Source organism: Heptranchias perlo, chromosome 8 (genome assembly GCF_035084215.1).
Source record: "Heptranchias perlo isolate sHepPer1 chromosome 8, sHepPer1.hap1, whole genome shotgun sequence".
Taxonomy (NCBI): Eukaryota; Metazoa; Chordata; class Chondrichthyes; order Hexanchiformes; family Hexanchidae; genus Heptranchias; species Heptranchias perlo.
In genome coordinates, this window is record NC_090332.1 from 14,603,242 (window position 1) to 14,624,545 (window position 21,304).

Here is a 21,304-nt window from a genome sequence, read left to right on the forward strand (position 1 = left end):
GATACAGGGAAATGTGGCGAATTGGATCCAAAATTGGCTCAGTAACAGGAAACAAAGGGTAAAAGTCGATGGATGTCTTTGCGAATGGAAATCCATTTCTAGTGGTGTGCCACAGGGCTCAGTGTTGGGTCCCTTGCTGTTTGTGGTACATATTAATGATTTGGATTTGAGTGTAGGGGGCACGATTGGTAAATTTGCAGACGACACAAAAATTGGCCGTGTAGTTGATAGTGAAAAGGATAGCTGTGGACTCCAAGAAGATATCAATGGGTTGGTGGAGTGGGCGGAAAAGTGGCAAATGGAGTTCAACCCGGAGAAGTGTGAGGTAATGCACTAAGGGAGGGCAAACAGTAAAAGGGAATACGCAGTAAACGGTAATATATTGAGAGGGGTAGAAGAAGTGAGAGACCTTGGAGTGCATGTGCACAGGTCCCTGAAGGTGGCAGTACAGGTAGATAAGGTTGTGAAGAAGGCACACAGAATGGTCTCCGTTATTAGCCGAGGTATAGAATACAAAAGCAGGGATGTAATGATGGAACTGTATAAAACGCTGGTAAGGCCACAGCTGGAGTATTGTGCGCAGTTCTGGTCACCACATTGCAGGAAGGTCGTAAATCCTCTGGAGAGAGTGCAGAGAAGATTTACAAGAATGTTGCTAGGGCTTGAAAATTGCAGATACGAGGAGAGATTGGATAGGCTGGGGTTGTTTTCCTTGCAGTAGAGGAGGCTGTGGGGAGACTTGATTGAGGTGTACAAAATTAGGAGGGGCCCAGATATGGTAGACATGAAGTACCTGTTTCCCCTAGCGGAGAGTTCAAGAACTAGAGGACATAGATTTAAGCTGATTGGCGGAAGGATTAGAGGGGACATGAGGAAAAACTTTTTTACCCACAGGGTGGTGGGTGTATGGAATCAGCTGCCCAGATTGGTGGTAGAGGCAGGGACCCTTAACTCTTTTAAAAAGTACCTGGACCTGCACCTAATGTGCTGTAAGCTGCAGGGCTACGGACCGGGTGCTGGAAGGTGGGATTAGAATGGGCACCTGGTTGTTCTTCGAGCCGGCGCGGACATGATGAGCCGAATGGCCCCCATCTGTGCTGTATTTTTTCTATGGTTCTATGGTTCTACATTTGGATAAATTTCTCCAGCCATATGTCCTAGCCTGCATCCTCCTTTCCTCTGACTCTGGTTCACTGCTAGTTCACTGCCCTCCATTCCCCAAATGCAGGCCAATCCTTACATCGCTGCCTTCTGGAACCACTGTGTGTTGTCATTTCTTTCTACTACCTTCAAAAACCTGATCAACTGAACCTTCAGTCTCTTCACCCGCACCCAAATTCCTTTACTTCCGGCTCATTATCAACTTCTCCCACTTGATGTGTTCTTTTATGTGAGGAACACTATATAAATGTAAATTGCTCTTGTTGCTCACTCAACAAACCTGCAGCAATTACATCACAGGCAGGGGACAATTGTGTAGTGGTAATGGACTGGCAACCAAAGGTCATGAGTTCAATTCCCACCAAGGCAATTGTGAAACTGAATTCAATAAATCTGGTAATTTGCAGTTTATTAATGTCCATCAGAGAAGGGAGCCTGCCACCATTACATGCACCTCCAATTTCACTACATGGTTGACTCTTAGTGCTCTTTGAAGTGGCCTAACAAACTACTCAGTTGTAACAACAATTGGCATCAAGGTAGCTCACGGCCGCATCTCAGGGCAACGAGAGTTGGGCAATAAATGCAGTCTTGCCTGTGCCTCACATCCCAAGAACAAATATTAAAAATAATTCTCTCTTGCACTGGAGTTCAGTTGACAGTAACAAACCAAGACATTTAGAATGTGATTTGAATCCCTCAATCAAATTACTTTCTTGCAATATACCCCTGGTATCCATCATCCTGGTTGTTCAAAGTTTTGTATCTTAATAGTAAATGTTAGGATTGTACAACAATCAGAACTTGTATGTGCCCTTTGAGAGACTATACAAGATTGAATTTCCAGCTGTCACTCAAGTCAATCTAGGTAAACCTTGCACAATGAAAACATGAGTAAAATAATAAATATTTAAAATGAACATTTCATTATGTCTTCTTTACCTGTCCCTCCATTCTTAGAGCACTAGCTGACACCAGTGGCTTCCCACTCAGAACACAGGCATCATTGACAAGAAACCGTGTGGGGACATTGTCAGAACAATCTACTACAATGTCATATTTGAAGAAATGAGTTAAGAAAAATCTAGATCAAAAATATAGTTTAATTCTAAAAACAACACAAAAAGGATATTGTTGAATAAGCTGTTTTGCATTCTTGTAGTTCAATTGAAAGTGGTATGGTATGCATTCAACATTTGAATTTAACCTGCAGACCAGAAATAGTAGTGCAAAATTAATACAGGGTAGGTAAAAAAAAATTAAACTCTTTTCTTTGTCCGATACAACCTTTCTAAATTGACAGTTGGGCAGAACTGTAAAAATGATCTAAGAGGACAAAGCGGTTACTGCTAAAATGGTACGATACAAATTAATGTGTACAATTTCTGATCTCAGTTGCCAGTGAGACACCCAGCAGAGATCTGTTGCTTCTCCACAGAATCAGAAGGGAAATAACTTTTTTAAATCCCTTGCACATCTTTAAATGGCCTATACAAAGCAGTAGAGGGTGGCAAGTAGGTTATTTCTGTGCCCTGGAGAGTGGAAGGCAATAAAAACTGAAATGTTTGAAGGACTGTGAGACACAGTATCGCACAATCCTTTCATCTCTCGTGGTTTTGAATGCAGCCCAAACTGATGCAATGCAAATTTCCTCTCTCAGTTCGCTGCAAGGGTCCTATGCAAGTAACATTCACGCCAGACAAGTGCCAGGCAATGACCATCTCCAACAAGAGAGAGTCTAACCACCTCACCTTGACATTCAACGGCATTACCATCGCCAAACCCCCCACAATCAACATCCTGGGGGTCACTATTGACCAGAAACTTAACTGGACCAGCCACATAAATACTGTGGCTACAAGAGCAGGTCAGAGGCTGGGTATTCTGCCGCGATTGACTCACCTCCTCACTCCCCAAAGCCTTTCCACTATCTACAAGGCACAAGTCAGGAGTGTGATGGAATACTCTCCATTTGCCTGGATGAGTGCAGCTGCAACAACACTCAAGAAGCTCGACACCATCCAGGACAAAGCAGCCCGCTTGATTGGCACCCCATCCACCACCCTAAACATTCACCCCCTTCACCACCGGCACACTGTGACTGCAGTGTGTACCATCCACAGGATACACTGCAGCAACTCGCCAAGGCTTCTTTGATAGCACCTCCCAAACCCGTGATCTCTACCAACCAGAAGGACAAGGGCAGCAGGCACATGGGAACACCACCACCTGCACATTCCCCTCCAAGTCACACACCATCCCGACTTGGAAATATATTGCCGTTCCTTCATCGTCGCTGGGTCAAAATCCTGAAACGCCCTTCCTAACAGCACAGTGGGAGAACCTTCACCACACGGACTGCAGCGGTTCAAGAAGGCGGCTCACCACCACCTTCTCAAGGGCAATTAGGGATGGGCAATAAATGCTGTCCTTGCCAGCGATGCCCACATCCCATAAACGAATAAAAAAAAATGTGTCTAGGTAGTTCCACAGTGTGCATAGGACCAAAGCAGAAAACTGCCATGATTTGGCATAATCAATTTTTCTCACTGGATGCACAAGGTAGGCCAGTGTAAGAAATGGAAAAGATTTACACTGGTGAGGTAGGGAGTTGGAAGTTAGAGTTATTGCACATTAAAAGGGTGTAGAGGAAGCTTTACTCCCCATTGGCCACATAGTTGACCTTGTTGCTGACACTAGCTACCAGGTGCAAAATAGAAAACCTCCATTTGCAACACTGGCATTCATGATCTTAATGGTCACAAAAATCCCCATTCTCTAATATAATTTTTAAATTAAGTATGTTCAGTGCCATTTTACTTCAAGAAGATATAAATTAAAGGCCTTTAAAGGTGTAGAAGAAGACTGCTTATCAATGATTGGGATATCCCTAGCATCAATCTGGAGCACTCAGGGAGAATAGAGAATACTACAGGGCAAAGCAGGCTTACGGAAGGTTATGGGAAGGGCCTAAAAAAGAAAAAGGAGAGCAACTGAATAGAATCTCAAGATCACAAGAAAAGGACTAATTAACAGCTCCAATTAAAACCTCCTTAATAAAGGAGGGGGTGTCAGGGCATAAATTGAGAAATTCGGTAATCTGGTCAAAGGAATTTAAGAAAAGGAACATTCACATCCCTACCAGGAGGGCACCCAATGGGATACCATAGCTACATCAAACCAGGAAATGCACTCCCCTCAGAGGGACGTCAATCAGGCACTCCATGTTGTAATCCAAAGGATTTTGCCTGCTGACACTCACCATCAAGACTTACACATGAATAATAGCCATCTGGGTACAGATTCAGAAGGTGACTAGTGACCATGGAACCCTAACCCATCAAGTAGTCAGCATTTTAAGGAGAGATGGGGGAGTGGGGAGAAAATTGGCAAGGAAACAGGGGGAGAAAGTTTAATGAAAGTAAGTGCTTCTAAAGCAGATTTATTTGAAATGTCGAAGTCTACTATTTTGATTACAACAAAGCTGAGAATGTAGAATTCTATGTCAGCAATTAGTCTGAGAAGATAAAGCTAAATTATGTATCTTATCCAGGGCATCCTATTCAGAAACCATACACGCAAACTTTCCAGCCTGGTTAGTAAAAAGATATTTTGAAGAGATTTGTGGATTGTTTTTAGACACAATTTATAATAATATGTTAATTATTATTAAACCATTGGACTTTAAGCACTCAGCAATTTTGGTGTTTTATGGTTACATTTTTTATTAAAAAGATTTTTGATTGATTGCTATGATGTTTCTGGTAAATTAGTAATGCTAATGTTTTTAACAATATTAACCAGTTGCAATTTATTATAAAGTAATCTTGAAATGAGGTTTTGTTTCCCTAGAGGCATTGGTGGACACACCACTATTCCACGAGTGTTCTACCGGAGTATGTTAAGATTGGCATTATAGCTTGTACACCAATCTATTTAGGAGAGACATTGCTGATTAATAAGGGAACAGAACATATCTAGAATTGTTTGCAACAATTATACAGCTTTTTTAAAGAAAGTTCAAGAAAGCTGTGGGAACAAGGAACTACATTTTAAGAATATTGTGTTCCCTATGGTGTATGTTGTTAAAATTTAACAGAATGCCACATGTTTCACAGGATAGTCCCAGAACATCATGAATTTTAACAAAATTTAAAATCTGCACTCCTAAAATTTTTGTTACTAAAACATTCAAATGCCTCACATCCTTGTGTGTTTTCCCATAAGAAAACTGTTCTAACTATTCAGATCACCAAGCATATAACCAATATAATTACTGTACTTCTAATTTGGTGGTGCGTTCAGCACTTCATTGAAAAATAATTTTTCACGTCTGTTTTTACATCTATCCCTTCTACCCCATGCCACACACAATTCCCTGGGAGGGAGGAAGAGAGAGAGAGAGAATGAAAGAAAGACAGAGTATTAAAGAGAGACAGAGTATTAAAGAGAGTGAGTGTAAAAAACCCATCTGCAGGCTCCTACCAACGACAACAAGCTGATTTATATAGTGCCTTTAACGTAGTGAAACATCCCAAGGAGCTTCACAGAAGCGTTATCAGACCAAATTTGACACCAAGCCACATAAGGAGACATTAGGACATGACTAAAAGCTTAGTCAAAGTGGTAGGTTTTAAGGAGCGTCTTTAAAGAGGAGAGAGAGGTAGAGAGGTTTATGAAGGGAATTCCAGAGCTTAGGGCCTAAGTAGCTGAAGATATGGCCGCCAATGGTGGAGCGATGAAAATTGGGGATGCACAAGAGGCCAGAATTAGAGGAACCAACATTGAACCAGACTTTTGGAGGAACACAAGCTGCAGAACAAACTCCCTCACAAACCTTTCCCTCTGCAGAGGGGAGGGAACACTAAACCTGTTTGACACCAACCAAACTATCACAAAGTCAGATAGTAACCTTGATGTGGGCATATCACAAGAGAGAATCCAGATTTACTATTCCACGGACGTCCCAAAACCCTTTACAGCCAGTGAAGTACTTTTGAAGTGTGGTCACTGTTGTAATGTAAGAAACGTGGCAGCCAATTTGCACACAGCGAAGTCCCACAAACAGCAATGAGATAATGACCAGATAATTTGTTTGTATTGGCCAGCACACCAAGGTGAACTCCCCTGCTCTTCTTTGAATAATGCCATGGGATCTTTTACCTCCACCTGAGAGGGCAGACGGGGCCTCAGTAATCTAATGAATTACACCAATGGAGCAGCAGTGTCTTCAATATTTTAGGTGCCCAGAAGTCATTGCTAATGGCACATGCACCTATGATGTCAATGATGGAATGGTTACTTTAAATTTAAACTGTATAAATTGACTGCTACATTTGGCTACACAACAACAGTGACTACACTTCAAAAATGTAATTTGTTGGCTGCACATTTTGAAAAGTCCCAAGGACATAAGAAGTGCAATATAAATGCAAGTTATTTCTTTCTTTTCACAGTCAACAAATATTTGTTATATCATAACTATTTCTTCTCCCCTCCAGGTGAAGATTAATTTTGTAGGCTCCACTTACGTTTCAGTAAGTTTATCTAGATTCAATTTATGAACTGTGCTGAATTAGCTAATCTCAGCCAGGACAGCAGCAGATGCTACAATTGATCTCAATGCCCCAGGGTTAAGGAGGAGAAAAAACTGGCCAGGTCTTGATCACTATCCAGCAATGTTTGCTGGAAGTGTGGACATCTGATGGGGACAAAATGAAAACTGTTACATTTGAATAGCTTGCCAACACTCACTGTCATTCACACATGAATAATGACCTCTTTGGTGAGCTTGCAGAGGATGACCTACACCCGTGGAACTGTATACCCGCAAGGATAAAACACCTTAAGAAGATGCAGTAAAGGGAGAAAATCGATGAGGAGAAAAGGTTAGAGGAAAACTCTTAAATTAAAAAAAGGATAAAATATAGCTTTAACGTCATATTCTGTTGCCAAAATCCATCAACTATGGAGGCTGCTGGCTTAATGAGGTAGTGCTGCACTCGAGAAAAAAAAGTGTTCACTTTAGAGCTCTCAAAAAAGGAACAGAGACATAAGCAACTATACTTACCGATTTATTGTAGTTGCTGCAGACAATGCTTTTGACATGCCCACCTTATCTTCTGCATGGAGAACCTGTCTCTGTAGGTTACTAAGCTCCACATCATCATAATCAAGTAGTCCCAATCGACCTAAATTGACATTCGCACATTACAACATATTCCCACAAAAAGCTTTGCCCATCTCTCTCCATCCCTCAGTTTTATTTAAATATGTTGCAGAAACAGTTTTGCTAATAGCAGATCCAATTTACAAAAGATGATCAAAACAAGAGTCACTCTACCACAAGGCCAGTGATAGTTTTCATATCATTGGTCTCTACCGAACATCCCTTGGGATCAGGGAGGGCTGTTGCCACTGATGAAACTAGCAATTTATTACTTTAAAAAAATTATGAATGCACAGTTGTTTCTCTGTTACTGTAGATGTTATGAAATTTGCCCTGCAATGTAAATGGACTGTGTTCCAAAGGACCAGGAGCTCCAGCACACTAAAGAACTGCTTCTTTTTGAAGCAGCTCTGGAAAATAAAGGGGACATAAAATGTTACTAACATGATAAAAACACTGTTCTAGTGCACGGACAGGGGTTCTGTCAGAAATGGACAGGTAGTCTATTCCCAGATGTTAATATTGTCAGCAAATTATAAATTCAAATGCTCATCAGGCATGGAACAAAGGAAAAGGAGTAGACCATTCAGCCCCCGAGCCTGCTCCGCCATTCAATTAGATCATGGCTGATCTGTATATCAATTCCATTTTTCCACCTTTGTTCCATATCCCTTGATACCCTTACCCAACAAAAACTATCGATCTTAGTCTTGAAAATTTCAATTGACCCAGCATCCACAGCCTTTTGGGGAAGAGTTCCAGTTTTCCACTACCCTTTGTTTGAAAAAGTGCATCCTGAATGGCCTAGCTCTAATGTTAAGATTATGCCCCCTTGTTCTCGATTCCCCGAACGGAGGAAATTGTTTTTCTGTATCTACCCTCTTGAATTCCTTTATCATTTTAAATACCTCAATTAAATACCTCAATTAACTCAAGGGAATACAAGCCAAGTTTATGCAACCATTCCTCATAACTTAACCCTTTAAGCCCCGGTATCATTCTGGTGAACCTGCGCTCCACCCTTCCAAGGCCAATATATCTTTCCTGAGGTTCGGTGCCCAAAACTGACACAGTGCTCCAGACGGGGTCTGACTAAGAATCTGTACTACTGAAGTATCACTTCCCCACTTTAGAATTCCAATCCCCTTGCGATAAAGTCCAACATTCTGTTAGCCTTTTTGATTACTTTTTGTACCTGTGTGCTAGCTTTTAGCAATTTGTACACATGGATACCCAAATCCCTTTGTTCCTCCACAGCTCCTAGTCACTCACCATTAAGAAAATATTCCGATTTGTCTTTCTCAGATCTAAAGTGGATGACCTCACATTTTCCCAGATTGAACTCCATCTGCTGTAGTTTTGCCCAATCACCTAGTTTGCCTCTGTCCCTTTGTAACTTCCTCCTCCCATCCACACAACTTATTTGCCTCCTAAGTTAGTGTCATCTGCAAACCTGGATAAACAACTCGCTATTTCTTCATCTGAGTCATTAATATATGTGGTGAAAAGCTGAGGCCCCAGTACAAATCCCTGGGGAACACCATTTGTCACCTTCCGCCAATCAGAGAACGAACCCTTTATCCCATTCTCTAAGTGACAGTACAACTCACCCAAGCAATATTTGTGCTGATCACAGTCGTACAAGTTTTTTTTTGTTTTGTTGACCTACAGTAGCCTCAGGTCAAGTCTCCCTTAAGCTTCCCTAACAAAGCCTATTAGAGAAAAAAAGTCAAAGAAAACAAAATCTTACCAATTCCTGCAGCAGCCAAGTACTGTGCTGCAGGGCAGCCTAGTCCCCCACATCCCACAATAAGAACAGCTTTCTTAGACAAGTTCAGTTGACCTAAAAGCATTAAAACATTTTTTCAAATTTTAATTTAAAGTAAGTTTGAAATGTTTTAAGCACTTAACTAAACTGTGCAGACTATGGAGCCAATAGATTTATATATTAAATTCAGTAGAGGGGGCATGCGTTACATTGAACATTCCTATTTTTTTTAAATACAGGGTGTTGTGAGGGGTGGGATACACTACCAGCATTGGTGATTGAAACAGAAACCATGTCAACATTTAGGAATTGATGGGTGATTAAAGGAAAAGAAAATAAACACCAGCTTGGACTGGTTTGGGACTGATAAGCGCCTTGGGACGTTTTACTACGTTAAAGGCACTATATAAATGCAAGTTGTTGTTGTTGGTTGAGCTGAACAAACTGCTTTGCTTCGTGTTCTAATTTCTATGTAATACTATGTAATTCCTCTAATAGGAAATCCCATTATAAAAGTGTCCATATTTACCTGAAATACCTGTAAGTGGTGTTATGATTGGTGTTTTCAATGTTGAAGGTGTCATGGCTTCTCTGTCACATAACACCTACTGTGACACAATAACTGTTATTTTATATTGAGAGTACAGGTATATGATTAAAAAAGAACTGCTTTGAGTCTGAATGCAGGCATTGGCCACTGGGTGGAACTGTGGAGCTAATCTCATTTGTTCCTTTGTGCTAGCTTGCCATGTTGTTTTTCCGGTTTGAGGTAAGTAAGCTTCAAGGTTAAGTGATTTTTCAACATTTTCTTCTTGCAGCGTGTAGCGCATCACATGGTGCTTTTTTCACTCAGCTCCTGATTTGGGAATGTGCTAATCAAAGGCCAGGTGTTTCCTCCACAGGATGCGATAATCATCCCCACACCATATTTTCACACCTCTGTGCGGCTAACTCAAAAAAATGTTTATGAGAGCATAAAACTAAATTGTACTTTAAATTCACAATATGCAGAATACTGCACCAATGCAATGAATTACTGGGTTTATTTCTCTTCTTGAGACTTCCAGTATGCAGAAATAATTAGTCTTTAATATATGTGAAATCCAGAAGTGCAGTGTTACAATATCCATAAGGCGAATAATGGGAATTTCTGCTTTGGAAAACATTGGCAGTAGCTTGAATAAAATCCACCAAGAATTTGGGGCAATAGTCCAACCTCTATAACATTACAAATGTGGCCAAGCAGTCAGGTGCTTAATCAAAATCTCTAGGTCTGCAGTCCTCATAGGAAAGTTTCTACAGCTTCATCTCAAAATTCTGTTTTCATCCAAAAAGTATGTAAAGAGTAAAAGCAGCAATGTTACTACATATGCTGCTTTTGCCCATGGAACTCTTTCCCTGGCTAAGGCATCAACAAGAAGTCTGCCCCTCACGTGCAGAAGTTCAAATGCACTATCACTTTCTGAAATAGGACTGTTAAGCATGCATGAAAGCAGTTGGAAGCTTTACCACCAGGGCCAAATTTGACAGAACTCGGTCCTCACTATAGGCTTTCGGCAGCACCTTGTTACACGGTCCAATATTAAAAAGTGAATTTAAATATATTTTGCAGAGATGGACAATTTACTAGTTGCAACATAACTGACAACTGAGAAAGCAAAATAAATTTCTTATTAGTAAGGATTCAGTTAGATGTGGTCTATACACTATGTTGATTCAGAAAGCTAACACTGCATGTTGGGGCACATACATGCTGCACCACAGCAGCAGGAAGCAGTTTTGAGCCTGCAATGCTCCCCAAATTGAGTTCCAATCACACCTGCACCACAACTGAGGACATCAACCGTTCCTAAACAGGGAGGGACAACAAGTTAGACCTTTTAATAAATCCATTGGCTCATTATCTTCTGAATTATTCTGCAGACTAAAAATTACTGAATGAGCTGGCACAGCAAGATCTACTTTAACCGATTGCACAATTTTTATATTTCACAACCTAGTAAAGTCTATTCAAGCTATTATCATGCAGTTCAAATATTCTATGTGCATGCAGGAATTAAAATGTTTTCTCAAATAGAATAAAATCCATATTTAAAAAAATATAAAGCCATACAGACACTCATGACCACAAGAACATATTCTTTTAAGACTTTGCAGGCCTTTTGTTATTGTTTTAAAGGTATATAAGCAATTTACTCAATCATATTTTTGGTTGGGAAGAAAATATAAGGATGCAGACAAAGATAATTAAAATCAGAGATTGTGTCACCAAATGATGGCTGTAGAGAGGCCAGAAATTTCAGAGAATTTTACTGAGATGACAAAAGGCAAACGTAAAAATTGACAAAAGCTTTGCTCATTTTGACTACAACGACTAAATTTCTCTCCGTCGGCTCAGCAGCGACGATGGGGACGAATTAATTCACTCCACTGTTGGTTCTGAACTAGTCTCGTCGCTTCAGTCATCTGAATTCCTTCTGTGACAAGTCACTCTTGACATTGTCTATCCAGCGCTTCCTTGGTCTTCCCCGTGCACCTCTGTATGCAGGGCCATGAAATTTGGTCATTTTGACTGCCATTGTACAAAACAAACTTGTTTTTCTTTTAAAAGAGGTATTAGAATTTATTTGCAAATTGTAATTTTGCATTTGTTTTCATAGCCATGATTGTATTTTTTTTTAATTGGGATTTGGGCAACACTGGCACAGCAGCATTTATTACCCTGAGGGCACTAAGAGTCAACCACATAATGCAGGACTGTAGTCAAATGTAGGCCAGACCAGGTAAAGGCAGTTTTTCACAACGATCCAGTAACTTTGTGAATGGTAATTTTCTGGTACTAGCCCACAAATTATCTCATTGAAACATAGAAGATTCTGAGCGGGCTTGACAGGGTAGATGCTGAGAGGCTGTTTCCCCCGGCTGGAGAGTCTAGAACTAGGGGGCATAGTCTCATGATAATGGGTCAGACATTTAGGACTGAGATGAGGAGAAATTTTTTCACTCAGAGGGTGGTGAAGCTTTGGCATTCTCTACCCCAGAGGGCTGTGGATGCTTAGTCGTTGAGTATATTCAAGGCTGAGATCGATAGATTTTTGGACTCTAAGGGAATCAAGGGATATGGGGATCGGGCGGGAAAGTGGAGTTGAGGTCGAAGATCAGCCATGATCTTACTGAATGGCTGAGCAGGCTTAAGGGACTGTATGGCCTACTCCTGCTTCTATTTCTTATGTTCTTAAATTACCAAAATTATTGAATTCAATTTCACAACTCGCCATGGTGGGATTTGAACTCATGATCTCTGGGGTTGCTAGTCCAGTACAAAATCCACTAATCTATCATAGCCTTAATGTATTATATATTATGAAACTATAAAATTTACATTCATTCCAATGTTTCTATCAATACCTTTGACTCCAAGCTCTGGAATGATAAGTTGTCTGCTATACCTCATGATCTCTTCTTTTGAGAGAGATTTTTCTTCCAATGGAGGCACCTCTGTCAGTTGCTTAACTAATGCAAACATATTTCCAGAATAAGAATTCTGAAAAGAAAACAGACATTTATGAAACTGTGAGAACAAAAAAAAAATCTGTGGCCTGGCACTTCAATCTTTTAATACACACTGTAGACTATTTTCACAAAACTAAAATGACCAAAATGAATCACTTGAACATCTCTAAATCCACATGCTTTGATGTTTTCAGTCATAATAAAATCAGGACAGAAAAAAAGCACGCAAAGATTTTAAAACAATGAATCCCACTGCAATGCTTCGCCAACAACAACTTGCACTTGTATAGCACCTTTAATGTAATAAAACCTTCTAAAGTGCTTCAAAGAGGCTAAAATAATCAGACACTGAGAAGGGAAGAGAGAAGACTTAGGACTGGTGACTAAAAGGTCAAAGAGTTTGGTTTTGAAAAAGGGGAGCAAGGTAGCATAGTGCAGGGGTTTAGGGAAAGAAATCCAATGTTTGGGGCCAAAACAGCTGAAGCATCTGTGGCCAAGAACGAAGAGGAAAGCAGGCCAGTCAAAGAACTGAAACGAATATACAGTGAAATGAAGTTGCAGAGGTAGAGAGGGGCAAGACCATGGACAGATTTGTAAGGATGAGGGTTTTGAAATTGATCTGTATACAGATAAAAAAAGGAGCTAGTGAAGGTTAGCAAGCACAGGGGTAATAGGACAGTATTGTCCAATAGAAATTTCTAACTAGCCACAGATGTGGCCACATGCACTAAATTTAACAGAAAAAGCCTTACACACAATAGTTAAACGTACTTCACGTGTATACTTAACAAACATCTACCACCATTCAGTGCAAAACTTTGCAGGCTTTCTCTTTTGCCAAAGTTTGAAATTCTGGCATGAATTTATCAGACACAGCACATCTTACTGCAGCTTCTAGGTTTTTGTGCAGCAGTCGTGAGCAGTACTTTGATTTCACCAGAGTGATTGCTGAGACTGTTGACTCGCACAAGAGGTGCCAGACCCATCCCCGCTCTCCATCCAGAAAGAGATTGGATGCCCTTTGCCATGACATGCCCTGTTGGAGCAGCTCGTTATTGTTTGGCCTGCTTTCTTCTACTGGCTTGGAGCAGTTATTACAATCGGACGAGTTAACCAAATGGACAACTCCACCTCCATGCAACTTTGCTGATGTTTCCATGGTGTTGGAAGTCTGGCATTTTCACCAGTATTATACTCTAATTTACCAAATAATCAATAAGCAGTAACCAAGGAAGTAAAGCACACATAACAAACAAAAACACTTGCACACTCTGCTTTATGTCTTATCATTTTACCGACAAGCACACAAAAATGTTGAAGTACTCGAGCAAACGCTGTGCAAATGAGTATTGAGAGCATATACTGAACGATGGTGTCTTTAATTGTTTTTAGTTACTAATCAAAAATGTAATTGGTTGCATCTGGATAAACAATTAGCCACATTTGACTAGTGGCTAATGTATTAGACAACATTGTAATAGGGGAATAGGACTTCGTGTAAGGTAGGATGCAGGCAATGAAGTTCTGGATGAGTTGTAATTTGTGAAGGAGGCCAACCAGATGAGCTCTGCAGGTGACAACGGTAGTGTGGATAAGCATTTAGCAGCAATATGAGTGATGAAGGGTTTGAAATTCAGCTGAGGGTCAAACAGGAAATCAAGTTGCACACCATCAAGTTCAGTCTGATGAATGGGCCTGAGAGGAAGAGGGTCAGGTGCTAAGTTTTAGGCAGGAGTAGAACAGGATGGGTTACATGGAGAGACTAAAGAAGCTGGGATTGTTCTCCTTAGAGCAGAGAAGATTAAGGGGACATTTAATAGAGGTGTTCAAAAATATGAGGGGTTTTGATAAGAGTAGATAGGGATAAACAGAGCATGCAGATCGGTGTGTTACACTGTACTTGGTCTGGAGGGTACCAGGGTATACATATTTAAAATAATTGGTTAAAAAAGCCAGGGAAGGGGAGCATTTTTTTTTACTCTGAGTTATGATCTGGAATGCAATGCCTGAAAGGGTGGTAGAAGCAGATTTAAGAGTAACTTTCAAAAGGGAATTGGATATATACTTAAAAAGGAAAGGTATGCAGGGCTATGGAGAAAGAGCAGGGAAGTGGAACTAATTGAATAACTCTTTCAAAGAGCTAGCACAGTCACGTTAGGCCGAATGTCCTCTTTCAATGATGGCTTTGGTCTTGCTAATGTTAAAAGGAAGTTCTGGTTCATCCACGGCCTGATATCAGCAAAGCAGTTGGGCAGTGGTGATGGGACCTATTGCCAGTTTTTATTAAAATCGATTGTTTGTTACATTAATCTTCCCTGGGTTAAGGTCACTGATGTCGAGGCTGAAATAAAAACAGATTCTCAGTGACCCAGGGAAGGTCTGGTGGTCTCAGGGAGCGGACACTCCAATGTACCTGCTGCAGGTGTGCGGACACTGCCCTCAGCCTCTCCACCTCCTGCTCTTTCTTGGACAGTTCATCCCTCAGTCTCGCCACCTCCGCCTCCATGGTGGTGGGTAAACAGTCGCTTCACTCGCGCTGCTCCACGTGCCACCCCGGCCTTCACCCAAAACTAAAGCCGGCGGACCAGGTACAGTGTAGCACACCGAGCTGCGTGTTCCGAAGGCGGACAGTATAAACAAGCGCTGCTGCTGCTTTGGTCCACGGTAGTCTTTGCTAATATGGCCGACCTCCGCGGGAATAACCCCTTTACAAAGATGGCTGCCCCCTTTCCCCGGTCGACAACTCCTCTCCCAATATGGCCGGCATATCCGGTAGTGTTTCCTTTACAAATATGACCGCCCGGGGATGTGTTTCTATGTATGGCGCCTCCCTCCGCGCGATCATTCCTTTACCAAGATGGCCGCCATCCTGTTTTGCGGTAACTGGTATGAAAGGGCTATTATCACATTGACCGTTGTTGTTCTCTTATCAGGTAGTATAATTTAACCTGTGGGCTCACTGTTGTAAACAATTGCACATTGTCTACACAGCAGCATTGCAATTCAATAGAGATGTCAACCACTGAAATCAGTGAGACAATCCCTCAAAAAGATGCCAGGGATCGGGTGCCCATCCCCACTGTCCCCAATGGTGTCCAGAGGCTATGCTCTGGTGGGGGTCTAGAAGGTGGAGCCCCCAGCTACTCCTCTTAAGCATTTTTAGAAGTAATAGAATTACTTTTCTGGCAAGTTTGCAGTTTATTTGGATATTACAACAGTGACTACATTTCAAAAGTACTCAATTGGCTGCAAAGCGCTTTGGGACATCCTGAGGATGTGAAAGGCATTTTATAAATGCAAGTCTTTCCCTGAAATCTTTTTTAAAGAACAATACTGGCTACAATTCTGCATAGAAGTTATGATGCTGCTCTATGTGGGTACTAACTGATACCTGTTTCCATCCTTATGTGTTCACTGCTGTCACTCTTGAGTTTGACTACATTCCATTGTTACTTTTATTTGCTGCTACAAGGTCCTTTTGAGGGTTCAAACTTATATGCAGAGTTATCTTTAGCTAGGGCCATTTTCATAGTAACCACTGTTTCTTCAGGGTCCCAATTTGTCCTGAAGGGGATTTTGTTTTTCCTGATGGAGAAGAGCCACTCTTCAGCAGCATTGAAATGCGCCAGTTAAAACTAGTTGCGCAACCTGACTAAGCAGAGAAAATAGGGGACTGACAGCTGCATTACTCCTGGTACCAAGGTATTCCCATACAGTGTCCATTGGGTAGAGGTTTGCTTTTCCTGATTGTAAGAATCATTGAGGGTTACTGCAGCCTTTTCCCATACATTATCGGATAGCTTGCTTTCTTTCATCAACTGGTAGATGAACTCATCTTTCAGCTTTTCCATTTTCGATGGACGAAAGGTCATTGACCTGAAACATTAACCCTATGTTTCTCTCTCCACAGATGCTGCCTAATCTGCTGAGTGTTTGCAGCATTTTCTGTTTTTATGTCAAATTTGCAGTATTTTGCTTTTTGTTTTATTATTTCACAGTGAGGTTAAGGTACCTGGTATTTGTCTGGTTTTGAACCACACCATCCAGTTTTGGTGTTGGCTACCATATGTTCAAATGAATAAAAATTAGAAAGGAAAAGTAAGGTTTTTCAGGAGTTTGTTGCAAAACAACATTATTCTGGCTGATTGTTCAGTCCCAATCGCAAGTCTGTTTTGTCAGCCTTGCTACCTCACAATTTCACTCTCGTGGCTACCACTTGCATTTATTCATTAACACCGACTGGTCCAGTACTTTTTGTGGTGGGGGAGGGGGAAAGGGAAAGGAATCCCAGCTTTAAACTCACAAAAAAAATAAGGAAATGCGATGTGTATATTGGAATAAAAAAGATGTGCAATCTTCACTTCAATTTAATTGATAATTTTTATAATTTAGTTAATTAGTTACAGCAAATGGGACCTTATTGATCACACCAAGACTAGAAACAAAAACAGTAAGTCAGGCAGCATCTGTGAAGAGTACAGAGGAGTTGATGTTTTGGGTATGGACTCTTTGTCAAAACACCAAGATAAGGTTATTTCTGTCCCCCCCCCCAAATCTTTGATAAACATGGCTAGTGCCAGGTACAGAAATAGGTTGAATTCTTTCTCTGCCATTTTAAAAACGAGGCCTGGTGGGGGTCAAGTTCCACTGTTGCAATGTAGGTTCATTGTTTTCCTTTAACATGACGTAAGCCACTGGAGTGTTCCACTTTTACCTCTGAATCTTTGGGGGGGGGAGGCAGAGGGGAGGGTTGTGCAATTGATTTTTTTATAAGTTTAAAGACTTGGAGATACTGAGGGAAAAAATGTGGCTTGCAATCGATTTGAAAACCAATCTATTGCACTGATTGCAATGATCAAACATAAACTAAGGGAGAATAACCACCTTTGCAGTTTTGAAAGGGAAAGTCTGGTTTTAGGGTGGCTGCTTGGTAAATATCTTGATTGAAAATAAGAAAGGAAACAGGAAAATTGCGAGCCATATCAATTTATTTGCAATATTTTAATGGAAAACAAAAAGCTTATTACTCACATTAGAAATGCAGATAAGGGTACAGAAAGCATATTTGTGTTATCTGGCTACTAACATGAGTGATAAACTATCATCTGTTTGTTTAATTGATTTCAGTACTGTACATTATGAACATCAATTCCATTCTTAACCCATAGCCCCTTGTTCCAAGCTGCATTCTTGCCTCACTCCTAGGCTGTTATAAATTCAGCAAAAGTTTGGCACCCTAAATGAGGATAATTAAAAGTAAGGGGCATTTTAAAACCAAGAGTGAGTGAAGCTTATTTGAGTTTATATAAAGCAGAAAATAGCATGAACTTATTGTGCAGCAATAACATATTCATAATTTGCCATCTTCTCTTTACACATATATATGGCTGAACACCATGAGCAGCAAGTTGAACACTTGGGACAGTTTTGCACTCTGCATCACCAGCACAACTTGAAGCAAGCACCAGCCCAGATAGGAGCATTTTGGATGGTTTTAATAATTTAGAGAACTCGGGGTGAATCACTAAGAGGCAGAAGTGATGGGTGTAGAAGGATCGGCTGTTGTCAACAGAGGCCTAGCCTGGTCATAGGCCCTGCTAAGATGCTTTGTGATTGCAACTTCTTGGATCCAGCTTTACAATGAAGCATACGTTTGAGCATGAACAAGTTACTTGGTTTTTTTTACAAAGCAGGATACAAACTGATTTGGGTAGTGTTGTGAAACCGACCATCTAGTTTTGCACCATCATGTAAGATAGTAGCCTACTGTACAGTTTGCCAATAACAGCAAACATTAGTAGCATCTCAAGCACGCAGATAGCTAATACAGTTGCAGTATTGCTCATTGTCAGCTTGGCTAAATTGGTAGCAGTCTTGCCTCTGAGTCAGAAGATTATGGGTTCAAGCCCCACTTCTGGACTCAAGCAGCTAATAACAGAGACTGCTGCACTGTTGGAGGGGCTGTCTTTTGAATGTGGTGTTAAACTGAAGCTTTGATTGCCTGTTCAACTGGATGCAAAAGATCCCATGGCACTATTGGTTTCCCAGTTTCCTGGTCAACAATTCTCCCTCAAGCAACACCATCAAAAACAGTTTAATCTGATTTTCTGTTCGTGGAGCCTTGCTGTGCGCAATTTGGCTGCTGCATTTGTCTACATAACATTGACTACACTTCAGAAGTAAGCCATTGGCTGTGAAGCCCTTTGCGATGTCTTGAGGGCTCTACTTAAATGCAAGTTCTTTCTTTTCTCTTTCTTACACATTTCACAAAGGGAAACAGCAACACATCACGTTGCAACATACATTCATGATTACTTAACCAAAGGCACAACTTCGTAACTGAAACTATGCAGTTATTCTTCTACTTCTGCATTTATCTTTGTAATAGGAACAGGGCGCAACACATGACAACCATTCTCCCAGTTTCGGCAGGTACTGAATGCTATCTGCTGTGACTTGGGTTTTCTGTTGTTTCTTAGCAGTTCTTTAGAGTGACCCAAAAAGTATCAAATAGTAACAATGCATAACATTGTGACATCATTGACAACGTTTACAAATTTTCCTGTGAACTAGAATAGGATCAACTTGTTCAACAATTACTTAGACCCTTGGCCCCCCCTCCTCTTCCTCATCCACATGCCACCCCTTGATGACATTATCGCAAGACATGGGGTCAGGTTCCACATCCACAGTTTTACATCTCCACTATCTCGCTCAACCCCTCCAGTGCTGCTTTGTTGTCAGACTGCTTGCCTGACATCTAGTTTTGGATGAGCTGCAGTTTCCTCCAGTTAAACTTTGGGATTCCACCTCATTCCTCGCTATTGTCAGGCTGAAACAGACTGTTCACAACCTTGGCATCCTATCTGAGCTCAAGTTCAGCTTCCAACCCCATATCATCTTCATCACAAAGACCACCTACTTCCATCTCCATAACATCGCCTGCCTCCATCCCTACCTGAGTCCATTTACTGCTGAAAACTTCACTGTCACTTCCAGACTCTAACGCCGTGCTCTTCTGGCTAGCCTCCCATCCGCCACCCTTCGTAAATTTCAGCTCATCAAAACTGTGCTTCCTATATCCTATCCTCCACCAGGTCCTACTCACCTATCACCCTTGTCCTGATTACATCTCTGTGAAGCTCCTTGGTACACTTTTCTACATCAAACATGCTATATAAAAGCAAGTTGTTGTTGTAGAAAAGGACCAATTTGTTCAACAATTACTTAAATTATAATATCAACCTAGTGACTACAAAAGGAAGGCGAGTGCTTAAATTGGGAAGAATGTCTAGCAGAAGTAGTTCTTTGTCCAGAATACTTGGCCGATGTCAATGCTTTGTCAAACATCAAATCTCAAAGTGAATGTTAAATCTCAAAGCGAATGTAGGGAAAATAACCACCGTCTGTTAACATCCTGATTGGTTCAAATATCCCACTAACCCAAATGCCAAGAAATAATTCACTTCTGTCCTTGAGGCAGGAAGGAAAACTACTAATCAACAATGAGCAAGCAACAACTTGCATTTCTATAACACTCTTAACATGCAGGAAGATGTCCCAAAGCATTTAACGTTAGGAAGACCAACAATGGACACCAAGCAGAAGAGGAAACAGGAAGGGGGAGAGAGTCAGGGGATGGAGCAAAGGCATAATCAAAACGAAAGGATTCTGAGGAGGTTTTTTCAAAAACGGAGAAAGGTGGCAGAGCAGAAGCAACTGGGTAGGTAGGCCCAGAGGATAGGATCGCTAAGGCTGAATGAGTGGCCATCAATAATGGAGTGGAGGGAGTGGGGAAAAGGAGAAGCCTGGTGTTAGAGGAATGAAGTGTGCATGCAGGGATGACATTACTAAGTTACACATCTAGGTGAAGTACAGCAAAACCACCCAATCAAATCAAATTTTTTTTAATGGTTCCTCACTCTGGTCACTATATACGTTTAAAAAGAACATTTGTAACATAACAAACACATAAAAGATACACAGTTGTGAAAAAAAAATTAATGTTGCCCATAAAACAAAAAAATCAATGTGAGCAACGCCTGTAAGAGATTTTCCCCACACGGACCTGTCGCTCGCTCTCTCTCTCTCTCTCTCTCGGGGTGGGGAAACTCTGCTTGGACCTTGGGTGCTGAGTATTCCCAGCTCCTGTTGACAATGTGTGTGTGTTACATCATGGGAGTTGTCATTTTCACCCTGCTTCTGTGGAACTCCAGTACCCAGAGTTTATCACAACTACCTGTGTCACAGGACAACCAGATCGAAATTTACAAATAACAAATAGGAGGTGCAGGGGATGGTGGAAAAAAAATCAAAAATAAATATATATATTTATCTGTACATACTTTTTTACAATTTAAGCCATTAAGTAAAAATTCTAAGCTAATGGTGTTGTTTGAAATGAGGGTTTTTTGGTGTTGCTAAGGAGGACTGATGTTTGCATGGGGCGGAGGATAATGTTTGTGTGGCACTCTGATGCTGAGCTAAACATTGTGGCTGAAGTCGGTCAAGTTTGGAGCATGGCGTCCGACTACCTGTTCAAGATGCTGGCTGTTGGAGACTAAATGGTAGGGAAAACCTTCCTAAAAAGCAATATGCCAGTAGTATCTTTAGTAAGAACTACAGATCCACCATGGGAAGTAAGGGAAAGGAAAAGAATCTTTTTATATAATCACGGGAGATCAACTATGTAA

General features: G+C 41.0%; 2 protein-coding genes across 4 annotated transcripts in view; one reads left to right on the forward strand and one right to left on the reverse strand.

The window, feature by feature from the left end:
• Nucleotides 1–15,296, reverse strand: part of mocs3 (molybdenum cofactor synthesis 3) — a 51,481-nt gene extending 36,185 nt beyond the window's left edge. The window contains exons 1-6 of one of the 2 annotated variants that reach the window (XM_067988707.1): nt 15,025–15,296; nt 12,507–12,642; nt 9,081–9,173; nt 7,232–7,352; nt 2,290–2,368; nt 2,104–2,217 (exon numbers count right to left, since the gene is read on the reverse strand). In XM_067988707.1, the coding sequence (XP_067844808.1) occupies nt 2,104–2,217; nt 2,290–2,368; nt 7,232–7,352; nt 9,081–9,173; nt 12,507–12,642; nt 15,025–15,117 (636 nt within the window). In that variant the 5' untranslated portion in view covers nt 15,118–15,296. The remainder of the gene's footprint in view (nt 1–2,103; nt 2,218–2,289; nt 2,369–7,231; nt 7,353–9,080; nt 9,174–12,506; nt 12,643–15,024) is intronic. The other variant, XM_067988708.1, reaches the window with a different exon arrangement.
• A 168-nt stretch (nt 15,297–15,464) lies between these two features.
• qpct (glutaminyl-peptide cyclotransferase) overlaps nt 15,465–21,304 on the forward strand; it is a 33,685-nt gene continuing 27,845 nt past the window's right edge. The window contains exon 1 of one of the 2 annotated variants that reach the window (XM_067988710.1): nt 15,465–15,544. The gene's annotated coding sequence lies outside the window, so the exon portion shown is untranslated. The remainder of the gene's footprint in view (nt 15,545–21,304) is intronic. The other variant, XM_067988711.1, reaches the window with a different exon arrangement.